At 39.8% G+C, this 15,486-nt stretch overlaps 1 protein-coding gene across 1 annotated transcript in view; it reads right to left on the reverse strand.

The window, feature by feature from the left end:
- brinp2 (bone morphogenetic protein/retinoic acid inducible neural-specific 2) overlaps positions 1–15,486 on the reverse strand; it is a gene marked incomplete at both ends in the record, with an annotated part of 121,957 nt that overhangs the window by 72,980 nt on the left and 33,491 nt on the right. The window contains 2 exons of the mRNA XM_079172509.1: positions 6,692–6,873; positions 10,431–10,621. Coding sequence (XP_079028635.1) covers positions 6,692–6,873; positions 10,431–10,621 — 373 coding nt within the window. The remainder of the gene's footprint in view (positions 1–6,691; positions 6,874–10,430; positions 10,622–15,486) is intronic.

The following is a 15,486-nucleotide window of genomic DNA, read 5'->3' on the forward strand; positions in this document are numbered from 1 at the left end:
CAGTGGGATGAAAAAAGATCCTGCCCTCAATTATGTATAGCTAGGCCTTAATGTATTTTAAATGTGTGAGTTATATAAAAATGTAAATCCCCTTCAGTAGTAATGAACGGAGATATTAGCTGAGGAGACCCAAACCGTGTTTGGAACCAGGCTGTGGACATGCTTATTCCTGCTGTCAAGTTGGGCATTTTTACGTGGGGGTCTAAGGGGATTGACTCACTTTTGGAGCCAGCCTCAAGTGGCCATTTGAGGAACTTCGATTTTTGGATTCATTTTACAGCCTCGGGAAGTTGCTGCAACTCAATCCATGACCTTTCGTAAACTTTTAATAAGACATCAAACAACACCAAAACAACTTGTCTCACAGTAGTTATGTTCAACATTGAACACCCGTTCTCCAGCTTTAAAGCAGCACAGACAGTCTGTCAATGTGTTCTGGTGTCTGCAGACAGGACAACATTTTGCCGTAGCAACACAGTGATGCTGATGTTTTTGGACAGAATCACTGCAGCTAACACAACTCCAGCCACACACTGTGCAGCACAAAGTTTGATTATGGCCAAATGGTATGTGACAAGTCCCGATTGATCTATTTTCTAATGAAAAAACAATTCTCCACCCAAAATTCAGTACTACTGTTACGCAAGAATTCCATTTATATGTTTCCACTATTATTTCATCCCTGTTTAATAGTGTTGATTCTGATGGTTATCAAAAGTTCTATCCCTGTAGTCTGCACTTTATACTTGACTTTCTTTGTTTGCAGAACCCACAACAGCTTCGGAGCTGATAGCTTTGAGCTGTGTAACACCGAATACATGCTGGGCTTGTTTGTAACTCATGCAAGCAACTTCAATGATAACGCGCCTGAGAGCTGCCACCCCCGTCTCTGCCTTTGTTGAAAACTCCCAAGAGCCCTTCACTGAGTGAATGTTTCAACCTGGGCCATTTAGGGTTTTTAAATGTTTATTCAACAATGTGCATTATTCAAACGCAGTAGAGGTGGTGTTTGTTTTCTTATTACCCTGAAAACTGCTTCTTATTTGATGAATTCCTCTGCCTTTTACACAAGAATTATGATTATTGATCTAACACATTTATATTATTTACATCCTTATGTCAATGTAACCACTTTATCAATGCACTATGTATCAAACGATTGCCCTCATCTTGCCTTCCCTTTTTAAGTTAAAACGTGTGGATTTGAATGGGCTCCTTCATCTGAGTCTGAAGGCCCAGCACCACAAAAAGCTCTCGACCACATCATTAGGGGCCCAACAGCAGGTCTGTGCACAAGGACTCCCTAATAGGTTAATCCAGCCATGTTTTTATTTGATATAATGAAAAATAAGTAATGTTACAAGCAGTGACATTTATAGAATCAGGCAGGTGTTAGGTACGCCACAATGCATTGCAAACTATTCAGCCGTAAACTCAATTTATAATCTCTATAAACAGATATCTGCATATGAATGCAGAATCTGGCAATGGAAATCGTCGTGGTTTCCATTTGCAGTGGGAGTAGTAATGGCCAATCACGTTTGATCTTTGGTTTCATGCAGGTAAACTGTTGGTGTGCAGAGCAAAAGAGGTGAAACACATTGGTTCCAAGATAACATTTTGGCCAATCGGTTATGGTTTGATGACCACACCTGTCAACACATTGTACAATACCACCTTTAACTCTGATCCCAGTAATTATTGTATTATTGAATAAACCCAACAATGTAAAAAAACACTGTGTAAAGGTAAAGATGGCTGAGCTGTCATATTTAATAGATCGGACAGGTGTACCTCGTGACGTGGCCACTGTGTATATGTTTTTAATTGTCAACAAATGTTTAAAAAAGAAGACACAAACAAACACGTATTATCTGTGCATCTAAAGCCTGGTATGTCTTATTCCTAGGCTCCATGAAACATGTTCCTTTATTACCATGGAGACACAAGTCTATTTTGACTCAATCCCACGTGCACTGCTGCTGCTGTAAATACTCACGAGTCAAATGTGTATTGATCCGCAGCTGAAAATAGTCCCCCCCAAAAAAACTCTTGTTCCACCTGTTTGAGTAATGTTTGCAAAAAGCCACAGTACCCAGCTGTTTTAGGACATTACTTACTCATTTAAAGATGAAAATATACTTTCATGGGATAAGCATGACATTGACAAAAAATATAGAAAAAATATAGAATTTTACCTAATGCTTCAGAATTTTACCTAATGCTTCAGAATTTTACCTAATGCTTCAGAATTTTACCTAATGCTTCAGAAACGTTTGCAAATGTACGGGTTTTATTTTGGTTTTCTTTTTTCTCAATTTAGCTCAATTTGACTTTTTCACATCCCAAAGAAAAACTGACAGATGACTACCCAGAAGTCCCTTCTCCTGTTATATGACATCCTCAAACATCATTTTTGACATCCCAAAGAATAATGGGACATTTAAGTTGCAGTGAAGGTGTTGAGATTCAGAACTGAAATCATTTTTCAGTTCTATAAAGCTTTGATTTAGTTTTTTAACATCACTGTATATTGGTAATAAAAAAAGTATTTCACTACAACATGATGAGGTGTTATAGAAGAGAAAAGTTTGCCCGCTGATGTTGGCTCTTGAAAGCGGCAGCGCGGCGGTAAAAAGACTTGCGTCACACACAGCCAGTTCTTCTCTTTTCCAAACAGCAAATTTCACACAGGTGTTACAGAGGCTCTTTGTTTTCTCACGAAGCTGGAGCCTCAAATAGATGCGTGACTGAGGGAACCTGCGAGTTATTGCCGGAGATAAAGATAATGTATTTCACTCCCACCTCCTACGCGGCACTGCAGCGACACAGAGCCCAGAGGCGTACATGGACACAGGTCAAGTACATCCCACTCAGTGTTGCTTTCCTCTTGGGTGATGAGTTGATCTGGCAGAACACGGACGCAGCAGGTGGCTCACATGGCAGAGATCCTCATTTAGCAGAGACATGCAAAGGATGCTCCTCTCTAAAGTGGGAGTGGTGGCATGTTTGTGCACTTGTAAGTGTGTGTGTGTGTGTGTATGTGTGTGTGTGTGTGTGTGTGTGTGTGTGTGTGTGTGTGGGCGAGCGGGTGTGTAAAATCACTTGGCGTTTGAAATGCAATTGCTGGAAAATGGGACTATTTACCTGAACTGAAGCTGCTTTATTTCTGTCAAAATTGACGGGTTATCAGGTTCATAGGTGCCATTTTAGCTTTTTCGTCATTTGTTAAGGTCATATTGAATTATTAATACCCATGAGACTGAAAAAAATAAGGTAAAATAAACATATATTTGAATCTATAAACACATATGTTTGGTATAATCGTATCTTAAAGTGTTAAGGAATTGAATTGTTTCGTGAAAATCCGTTTTGTTGCATTACATCATTGATATGCAAATCTATGCAGCCACATACACACACAAATTTGATTATTTTGTCATAAGGGGGAACTGAGATGAAAAATATAATTTTCATCCCTTGTACATGCCCCTCAGCATGTTCATTTATTAATTTGCTCCGCTTTAATTTGCGCACTGTTAAAACCGCACCGGACTAAATAGAAAACAAACCAAAAGTATGAATTTCCCTCTGATTCAGACGAGCCAAACTAGACTATGGTCAAAGCGCCCTTAATGATCTCAGTCAGGATGCATTTTGAGACCAGTTAGTGAACACACAAACAGAAAGGTTGAAGATATAAGACAGTTCACCATTTTAACATGTTTCTCTAATTGTGGGAGGCAATCTAACACAAAACTGTACTTCCAAAACTTGTTCAATGCACATTAATCTTCAAATTCAACATGTTAACTTCTGACAAGGGCAAAGCCTTGGAGGAAAAGCAAACTAGCGGTGCATGTTGGCAAACACAATTGCAATTAATCAAATTACCACAGTAAGTAATTGCCACAGAGAAAAACTGGAGCCATGAGGGGTCCGGGGCCCGGGGCTTTGGTCTGTTGGAAGGCTGAGGTGGAAGTGGATCCTCATAATGTCATAACGGCTCAACATGAAATTCAAATTCAATATCAATTTGACATAGAAATGATAGTGCCTTGGATTCTTCCATCTTGTTTGCAGTTGTTGTGGCCCTTTACTCCAAAGAGCCACATTATTCATTTACTGTGATTAAAAGCACCACTTATTGCTTATTGTAACAAAGACAAAAGCCAATTTCTTTTTGCAGGCTGCAGACCCCTGGAGGTTAACACAAAAACAATTTTCATCAACTGTTGATTTGCTCTTTAACTAAATCCCAAAACGAGGTGCTACACAGGGCCACTTGATTAACTCCTAATGCCGGATCCACCTTAACTGATACATTTATTTTGTGTTGCAATTTTCTTAGAAAATGTGGAACTGTAAAAATCATGTCTGACAATTTGACATACAGTAGACCTGGGACTTTAGGGCCCTGGGGAGTTTTGGGATCCAGGTCAGTTGGCTGGTGTGTAATGGTTCATTTTCTGACTTAAAGTGAGGAACTTTGAATGGTTATGAAACAGTCTCAATTTAATACCGACAACTGTATATAACCTACGTCAGTAAAGAAAACCATCAGAGAGAAGATTGTCTATTTCAATATAATTATTCCTAATGATGAGAACAGGACGTACTGCAAGAAGAAGAACGAGGTGAAGTAATAATACCTGTTCCACCTTAACTGATGAAAATGTGCAATTATTATAATCATAACTATTTGACATATAGTACACATGTGACCTTTTGGGCCCTTTGGGATGTTTATAATGTTTCATTTCTATGTTAACTAGATGTATTGTTATTGCATGATTTGCATTTACTTTAAGGATATCCCTACTATTGCCTTCTACTTAAATACCATTGATATCATAAATCCTTTTTGCAAACACAGCTCCACACAGACCAAACTGAAGAATCGGACAAATTGTCAGTGACTGACTGAAGTCAGGCTGGTAAATATGCACCAGAAACAGTGTTGAGCTGCATTTTACAAAGTGTATTTCACAAAATGTCACTGGATGGATTGAAACCAGACTAATTGATGTGGTAAACTGATCTTATTGGTCGCTTGCTATTCACTTATTTATTCACAATTGTTGCCTTCTTTGCAAAAGATAAGGGATTGCTTCAGTGTCACTCACTCGCTTCCCCCACAAACACAAATGTATCAAATTTATAACAAAGATTTTAGTTCCTAATTAATTCAGGCTGAGTAGATAATGTGTGTCTGTGGCCTCATGCTGAAGCTGTTATGAGAAGCAGCATGCTTTAAATTGTGTTACTTTTGCTTGCATATCAAAGTGGTGGTTGTCTGTGATAAGGCTTGCCAATGAATATAAAATCTGTATTGCTCAGAGTTTCTCTCTGCAGCAAACTTCCTTTTTACTTCCTTTTAAATGTCACGTTTTCACACTGATCAAACTTCTCTCCAGGTAAAAAGCAATTTCCAGAAAGTCCGGGAGGCCTATTTGTGTTCTTGGTTACTCACATGTAGAACCATTTCAAGGCATCGTGAGAAAAAACAGTGTCGAGCAATCAAGTGTTTTCATATTGGAATTGACTCTTGGCAACGGAAACGGTTGATCTCACCTGTGCATATACAGCGAGCGAGGCGCGTACGGAGAAGGAGGCGCACAAGGTAAACGCAAAATGTTGACACTCTGCATTTACTCATCAGATTCACTATTTAAGTTGCAGCATGGAAGCACAGTCCACCCACCCACACACCTGCTGTCATGGCACGAGCGCCAACAGATCTGCTCTGAAAAAAATGTAGCGGTTTGATTTGCTTTGCTTCTAGTTGTCGAGAGGAGGGAAAAAAAGAAGGTGAAACCAGGCACAGGAGATAATAGGATGTATTTGTTCTGTGTTCTTGGAGGGGATATCCAACATTAATCCGTTCCTCTTTGCAATCAAAGATGAACAGAGCTAAAGCTTGGTGATGGGTTTCGGGTGAATGACGACTCACCGTGTCAAGGTGGGTGGAGTGTTGTGTGCAGAGGGTATACAGAATGAACCACGAGTCCTTTTAGAACTGACTTCCGTGCAAAAAAAAAAAGCTGTTGAAACACTTTAAAATCTAAAATCAATGCCACTTTGTGCTATAAATCCAGCAGCTGATGACCAGGTATTTTTAACCCCCATGTGCACATGCACGCCTACAGGAGAGCACACACCAGCCTGTAACTCAGTCCAGATGGCATACAGTCAAGTACAGTATGCATAAATACACTCTTGCCCCCAACTGGGACTTTAAAGAAACTTGACACTTGCCTCACTTTAGTGCCTCTGTGGGTTGCAGTGTGTTTCTAATCCAGCCTGCCATCAACAAAAAAAAAAAGAATGTTCTCTCGCTCTCTCGCTCTCAGCTGAGCAATGATGCACCTTGGAAATAATATTTTAAAAGATTGTTTGTGTGCATACTGTGAGAGCGAGGTGAGCGGGGCTATTTGTTACAGGCACAGCACAGACTGATATGTCCAAAGGGGACAGTTTTATAAGAGCTTCTACCTTGAAGTGTGGCTGTTTGTGGACCTGAAGAACTGCAAACTCAAAGTCTGCGTACAGCAAATAAACTGTATTTTCCCCGGTGCTTTATACCGAAACGGACACTTTCTAGCTCGGCTTGACCGTGTAGAATACATATCTGGACATGCTGCCTAATGTCAGGAGGCTTAGTCGCTCGTCTCGTGCATGTGCACGGTACCTTGATGGCAGAGGTGGCAATCTGGAGGTGGTGCAGTCGCCTCAGGGTGCTCTCTCGATCTGTGAAGTAGGAAGCGGCGAGCTGATGGAGCAGCTCCAGAGACACCACTGAGCTGTTGCTGTTACCCTCCGACTTCTTGTTCAGCTTCTGCTTGTCCAGGAAAATGGTCAAAGACTCCTCTCCTGTGGAATAAATAATCAGTCAATAAATCTGGTTAGTTTTTAAGTCACCGAATCTCTATTTTTTTTAATGATTGTCTTATTGAAAAATGTATTGTTTTTTTATTGACGACCGACGTGCCGCGTCATCTCGTTAACGGGAGAATTACTAAAGGGTCACTTTCATTAAAACAATTCACAATGCAGGGCAGCAGGCTGACATTCTGCTTTTGACATTTCCTTGGTAAAACCATTTCTTTGTGGTTTGTCTGATGCAGATTATTTGCTTCGCTCACTGTCATCAGACGCATAGAGACAGACACCTACGGGCAATTAAGAGTACTCAATCAACCTAAGCTGCCTTTCTTTGGACTGTGGGAGGAAGCCGGTGAACCGGGAGAGAACACACCCTGACACGGGGAGAAGCCACCACACCACCATGCAGCCCTGTTTAATAGGGTTATAATACATCATGTCTTAAAACAAAAACTTCCAAGTGTTGTTGATCAATGCCAGGCCCTACGCTATTACCTAAATAGCTACTGGCATTTCAAACATTCTAAAAAAAGTCCGAGCAGGCACAGCTCTGTCGGCTTTTTTGCTGAAAATTCTCCAAACTCCCACCCTCTGAAGTATCCAACACACAATCTTTATTTGAGCTTCAAAGCAGCATTTGAAAGTGGAGGATTAGACATAGCTGAAGCTAGCATTTTAGCTAATCTTTGGACATATCATTTTGTAATTTAACTGACATCAGCCACAAATTAGCAGAAGCAGGCTAATGCAAATAAATTAACGCAAATGGCTGCTTGAGTGAAATTCTCTTACAATTCCAAAGCGTATCCCAGTGGTACTCTCATTGTTGGTTGTCTTATTACCTTTTTGTCATCTAAAACAGGGAATTTAAGACGTCCTTTGAATGTGAGGCATGCTAACTCCAATTCACCTCACTTCGCGCTAAAAGAACTATTTTATTGACTGCACCTACACTGGAAGTGTGTAACTGAGTGAACTTGCCACTGTGTCTTGCTAATCAAAGACAGTGAGACTTTCCTATTCCTTAACAAAGCACACCATTACCTATGGATGTTAAAAGTCACGGTGAGGCAGAGGGACTGAGAATTTAAAGCCATTCAGAGAATCACTGAGAGAGTAAATGGACAACCTTAGCTGGGTTGAAAGCCTTGGGCTTTGGGATAATTGTGACACTTAGACTGTGTCTGAAATCACTCCCTATTCACTATGCAGTGCACCCGCTCCCATAGATTATGAGCATCCACTTTTATGATCAAAACCTTCCACAGTGGAAAAAAAAGGTCCAAGGCATGTACACTACTTCCAGCTAAGAATCCAACAATATAATTATAAGTCTACTAAAGATGAAAAATGTCTATTGATCAGCTCAACGGCTGTCTTTGATGGTACAAAATGACTATGATTAGTAAGTGTTGAAGCCTGAATCTGCTTAACTCTGTTACTCTACTGTTATTTTATAGGGAGTAGCAGGTGACAACCTCCAGTTCTAAAAAGTGAAGCCAATGTGTAAGAGCCTTAAAGCTGCATTCTCTCTAATGGCCATCAGGGGGCGACTCCTCTGGTTGTATAGAAGTCTATGAGAAAATGACTCTACTTCTCTCTTGATTTATTACCTCAGCAAATATTGAAAATGTTTACTGAGGTTTCTCAGGCCTGGTCGCTACCGCATTCCTACACAGTCCAAAAATGTTCAGGTTCGTTCACTGGTTGCAAAAAACAAGATGGCGACGGCCAAAATACAGAACTCGGGGCTTCAAAACCGCAGTCCACAACGTCACGACGGCTATTTCCACTTCTTATATGCAGTAGTGACTACGAGAACGAGAGGGATTTCGGGGCACAGCCTCAGAAAAGCTGAGTTTGAGAAGCTAAATATGTTAAATGATGACAAAATGACCAATAACGATTATGAATGTATAATAATATATAAGCTATTATTGCTAAGCATGTTTTATTTCATGTTTATTTCATTTATTATTGTTTTTAGTCATCAAGGCAATTATTCACTTCAAAACAGCAAAATATACTTCACAGCTGAATGTAACCACAACTGGTGAGATGGCCATATGAAAGCAGGCAAAAAAGAACAAAAGGGAAAAGAAAACTTAGATTGGGGATCAGTGTGCATTCGCTCAGCCACGGTCTAATCAGCATGCAGACAGGCTCAGCCCATTTAGAGGAGGCCTTTAATTACATATAGAATCTAACTATCAGTCTGGTGCTGCATTCATCTCTATCCTCTGTCTCCCACGCTGATGCTCCACTGCATACATCCAGTGATAAGTCGGTCTCTTTTTTTGTGATGATTTCTGCATTGGGAGTGCGTAGCTCGGTGTAGCTCGCCGAAAAATACGTGGTATTGTGCTAGAACTTGGTAGTTTATATATTACTTTGTGCATAATTGTGTTTTGAGTGAGTAAAATGACTTTTTTTGTATTTTTTCTCAGAATCTCGTCGTTAAGTAGGTATATAGCATGTGGGTAAAATTCATTATATTCGTTCCGGAAAAGTGATTTATATCACGCTCTTCTTCTTCTTGGGCGTCGCTCGGGATTAAAAGGTTAAAAAAAAGACTACGAATGGGTTAAAACTCGAAGAGAAAAAAATGGACAACACCCAAAGCGGACAACGCAGTGGTAGCAACCTGTCGATCCCAATGTAGCCCCGCCCCTAAAGCATACCCTGCTTTATGGTCTGTTTGACTCTAAATGGACCATCATTTACTAAATGAACATCATGCTGTATTGAAGAAGACTTGAAACTAGAGATTGAGACCATAAACTCATGTTTACAATGTTTACTGAGGTAATAAATCAAGAGAGAAGTAGAGTCATTTTCTCATAGACTTCTATACAACCAGAGGAGTCGCCCCCTGGTGGACATTAGAGAGAATGCAGCTTTAAGGCACCTACGCATTGCTGCTTGGTACCCTGGCCTTTTAAATCTCTGCTGCTGAAATGTTTATACTCACAATCAATGTTAAAAGTCCCTTTTATAAAAAACCCAGCCGACTGTACTCGGGCTACTATGAGATGACGAGGATGAGCAGTGTATCAATACTGTATCATGAGGTCGTCACTTTTAACGCCACAAAGGTCTCAGTCCTGTTTTGTGGAGGGCACACGATCGATACAGCTCGTGATTCTGTTTTGTGAGTTACTTTTCTCCTCTGAGATCAAGGCTAAAAAGGAATCCAATAAAAAGAAACCTATGCTGAGAAATGGGTCAATTTAATCCCTCTTCTGCTTCGTGAGGCTCTTGTAGCTGCACACAATGTTCATCAGAAGAAAGGATGAGTGGAAAATTACTGTGGAAAACGGCCTTGGTTGAATGCTGCAGGTGCAAGGTGTTGTACTGTTGCAATTGCTGCTTTTCACCCTTTCCCTTGAAAAAGAACCCAGTGAGCACATATATCCCACACTTCTGCAGCAGTGCACTTACATAGGCTATAACTCCTCTGAGACGTATAATGAGCAGCTCCTCTATTTTTGGTGCATCCCGACATTTTCATAACCCCGAGAATAAAGGCGAGTGTGTCACCTCACCTCCCAGGGTAGCAGAGACCAGGAAGTGGGTCCCGTATTTCTTGATGAGGTTCTCGTTGATTTGCTGCAGGGTCGGCCGTCGCCCCAGTAACCGCAGGTTGCGCAGGAACTCCGGCGCTAAGGGCAGCGAAGATTTGAGGAAATCTCTCTTCTCTGTTGCCAGACTGTTCACCTTCCAGTGGCTGAACTCCCTGAAATTATGAAGATGTTACAAAGTGAGTACACACTCAAGTTCAAATCTCAAGTAGGAGGGAGAGCCTAACGTCACATATAAACACATTCAAACAAAGAGGCTGAAAAGGTACTTCAGTGAAAAATAAAAAGGAGGCGCTACATTTGTGCCATAACATGAATGGGTCCGTTTACGCTGGTCACTTTCAGTGTGTTGTATGAGGAGATAATCCACATATATGCATCTCCGGTAGCTGCAATCTTTCTTGGTTTTAAATGAAAATCAGGGTGGGCCCAGGGGGTGGTTATGCACTCTGTAGGGTAACATCCCCAAAAATCTGACAAAGAATAACTTATTTAATTTAGCAGTGTAGCCAGTAACAACTATATATTAATGAAGAAAGAATGCCTGAATGCTTGGTCTGGATGGGCTACATGGACTAAAAGCTATTGAACGAGATATCCCATTGCGATTCAATGCATGAAGTGGCTAAATGTAAAGTATGTCAATGTTGCTTCTTTTTGCTATTGCTCTTTTTGAGTTGTAAGAACAGTGCTATCCTTCCCTTTTGTGCTGTAAAGATCCCACCCAGTGGCTGTTACTTTGCAAAAGCCACTGGAGACTGTCCGTATCCTCAGTGGTGGTCTTTTTTGTTCACATTTATTTCAATGACTTCTCAATGTGGTAATAATTAAACTGTTAGATTAGATTTTTTTTTTTTTTGCTGGTAATATAATTGGTATCAATATCTTTAGATCAGTCACTGCCATATAAAGTGATAATCAAAATGTCACATTAAATTCAATCAAGTGAAATGCTTGTAAAAGCAGCACTATCTGATATTTTAATGTGAAATATGGGTCAACTCCCTGAAATTTGGTGAAAGGTGTTGCTCATCAACAAACCCACAAACAATGTTCACCCACCTCTGCAGTTCCCTGCGGCTCTACAGAGCTCTTTGGCGTCTTTGAGCTCGTTATTTTTGGTTTTATAGCTCGCAATATTGTGATCCAGTTCCACAGCTGTCTTGAATTGTTTTCCAGCAGCAACAAGCAGCTATTTTCAGTAAAAAAGCTCTTGTAAACCCACTGTGCACTACCTGCCCAGCACCAAACGGCAGACAGAGTCAGCAAATAGCTGGTGAACATAATTTAGCACGTAGCAGCTAAAAAGCCAAATATTTTTCTCAGTGGAGACCAAAACGGAGTTCAAAGGAGAATGAATATTGTACCTAATTCCTTGCGTGGCTCGAAGTACAACTGGAAATGAATGATAACATTGCTCTGTGTTTGCTAATCAATGGGTGCATTATGTGTAAATAGGCAACTTCCTGCCAATGCATTTGTCATGTTGCCCCAATCGTCCTAAAACAAAAAAACAGTCAGATATATGCAATATTGATCAATCACTCAATGTAATAATGTGCAGAAACCAAACAAAAATGCATTATGTGGACAACACTGACTGACTCCAAAACTTAAAAGAGCTATTGTAGAAATGCAGGGCATATGTATAATTGAGGTATTGACTCCACACAGCTCTCAATATGATGACGGCTGAGTCCGCAGCTAACTGTGCTAATAGCGCCAACAGTGCAAAACACTGCAACATTGCTGACAGAGCTAATATTGTTTACCTAAGGGTGGACGGGTGCACCTAAGCTAGCGAGTTATATCATATCCTCTCGTCACATGACCAAAGAGAGACTTGACATTCGACGACATGCATATTACACAGCAATCATCATTGCATATCTGTATATGACAAAAATAACATTTTGTTGTAGTTTATTATTTATTTTTAGTTTATGATTCATATATTATGTAAAATAAACATATACTTATGTTATAGATTGCTACTGACTATTTTACCCAAAAGATTAAAAACATGATGGAAATGGCTTGGCCGTTTCAATGTAATACATAGTAAATTGTACAATTACCCTAATAAATCACTACTTTGAACACAATTAATTTATGAGATACAAATTAAAATCTGCCAAAGCATCTATATGCTCTCAGTCCAATGAGTCCTATGGTGACATTAATCTCAATAAACAATTCCTATACATCTTTATTTAATTTTTTTGCTGTAATTTTCAACAAAACATACTCTGCACCGTCGTTTCTGACTCATACATAAGTAAACAGTGTATTTATTCATGGCTATTTTTAGCTGCAGATTTGGCGCTCTACTGAATATTCATTGCACCAACACAGTGTACTGTATGTTCATGGTTATGAAGGAACAGTGTGGCTCATTGATGTGTTTTCAGTAGATTTCTGGCACAGAGAAATAATCTACAACAGGCTTTAAAAACGTGTTAGTATGATCAATTGAATGTTGGTTTTGGTGTGTTTTCAGAGGATTTGTTGACAACAAGTTACATATGAAACATAAAACCGCAGCATCCTATCTATGTGAACTGACTGTTCCTGGTCACGGTACGTGATACTGTGGAGCTGAGTGACATTTAAATGACTACATCTCTACTGCACCGCTTCCTTAGCTGTTCAAATGTCAGGCGATAGCAAAGACCTCATTTCAAATCACCTGGTCAACAGAATAGTGACAGAGAGCGGGAGAGAAAGACAGATGAGTCCAGAAAATGTGTCCATTTCAAGTAGCAGATAATCACTGCACCACTTCACTCCTGCCACGGAGGAACCCCAAGGAATGTGAAGATTATGCAAATACCAGCAAAAAAAGTACAGATCCACCTCATGTGCATACATTTGCTGGCAAAACAAGAGGCGTTGAATATTAGGACATTATGTATGCACTCTCTCTGAGCAACATACCAGTGGTGACACTGTGATTTCCCATGAGTAGAATTGTCCCCAACACACATACACACAAAAAATACACAGAGGGAGGTACACGTACTGTATCATTGTTTGTTACAGTGCCTGTTTGCGGTCAATAGTTTACTATTACCAACAACAAAATACTGTAATTATGCTGTTGACTGCATTATGACAACACAAGGAGACATACAATAGTGCCTTAATAATACACACTAGATATGCATGGGTCATTCAGATGGCACCATTGTAAAGACAAGCAATGGGCTGTAATTAGTTTGTACTAGCTGCGTTGCATATTAGTCTTCAAAGAAAAACTTAGATTTCTAACCGTTTAGCACAAACTATGACAAAGCTTTCCTCAGAAGAAAGGGCCCCCCTGGGTGCATATGGTCAGACTAGTGCTTCATTAGGAGGTTCATTCTCACATTATGCACCAATTAATGTTTGTAGCCCAGCCATAGTCACAGTGCAACTTGTATCATTAACTCTGGCCACATTTTTTTTTCTTTTTTTTTTTCACCAAAGCAGGGCAACTCAGGGAAACTGATTTTGAGGGCACAGTGCGGAGCTGTCAGCGGAACGTGTAAAAAGATAATTGGACCGAAAACACACGAGGGGCTAGAGCAGCGTTTGCTTTCTCAACGCCTATCTGTGTGGCCATTACTTCATCCGAACCATCTCGCATGCTGTAAATATCTATTTAAGTGATTATCCCCAAAGTTATTGGATTTCAAATGTAATGCCACAATACAACAAACACATAATGTTATAAGTAAAAGTCCTTCAATAAACATTTTGCCATGAAACTATAGAAATGATATAGCAAAATATACTACTACTTTATTAGTGACACCGGTGGCCGTTAAGAGAACTGCAGTCAGCATCTAGCTGCTGGCACTTGAGAGAGCATCCTGGCATCGGCCAAAACAGTGACGTGACATTAAATTACATATATCATGTTTAGAATAACGTTACCATCTGTAATGCTCCAATATTTCATTTGGATCATAGACTCTATGATACTAACTAGTTTGCCAAATGCAATTTACTTTCTCAGCTAATGTTAGATCCATGCCAAGCAGCTAAATTGCAGCTAGCTGGCTAACCTTAGCTTAGATTAGGCCTTGCATTGCTCTCGGCTAGCGCAATTGTTAGTTACACAGTCATGACGATAACTTGTGAAGTAATTTGGAAAGCTAGCCAACTAACATATCCACTCGTATGTTGCTAGCAATAACGTTAGCAAGAAAGCAAAGTAGAAGGCCGAGTCTCGGCACGGCACCTAGGAGTACACATCCCTTTGATTTTCCAGGCAAAACTGTCCCGATTCCTTTCCATAGAAATAAGCCTGGAATTTACATTATTGTCACGATAAATCAGTGAATGTTGGCTGAGTAAATGGGTTGAAAAGCTGTTTAATAATGTTCTATAATGTTGTGAAACCTCACATTCACATAACAATTACAATATGCTGAGAAAAGGCCTGTGCAGACTTTAGGGGCAGCTGTGGCTCATGAGGGCTTCTCAGCAGCCCACTGCTCCCAATATACTTGGGATGGATTAAATGCAGTGGTTAAATTTCATATATATGTACCTAATGTATAATGACGATTATAATAAAGTTTAAGTTTCTGGATTTTGTTATTTATGAACACTTTATTAGTTATTATCCTTATAATGACAACCACATTTGCAATAATATACTTGTTGATTCAGTTAAAAAAGTCTGCAGGAATCTGAAAAGTAACAATAGCTGTTAGAAAAATGTTATTGAGGAAAAGTATTGTTTGCCTGGATATAGAATCAAACAGAAATATTCACAGGCCAAGACGGTCGAGCAGTTATAGTCCGAATAGTATTTAGTTTTGAGTAAGTAATAATTAGTTACTTGGACACTTAAATAAAAACAATACATTGCAAAATGTAGTTGTTAGTATTCATTTCTCTTTTAATGGTCATGTACATTGTGTATGCCATGAGTTCTTGCAACAATTACTACTGCAGTGGACCTTAATGATGATTGCTGATGACCCATGTTCCATTTTGTTTTAAAACATAGATTGATGAAAAGTATCAC

This window comes from Pholis gunnellus, assembly GCF_910591455.1.
Source record: "Pholis gunnellus genome assembly, chromosome: 14".
Lineage (NCBI taxonomy): Eukaryota > Metazoa > Chordata > Actinopteri > Perciformes > Pholidae > Pholis > Pholis gunnellus.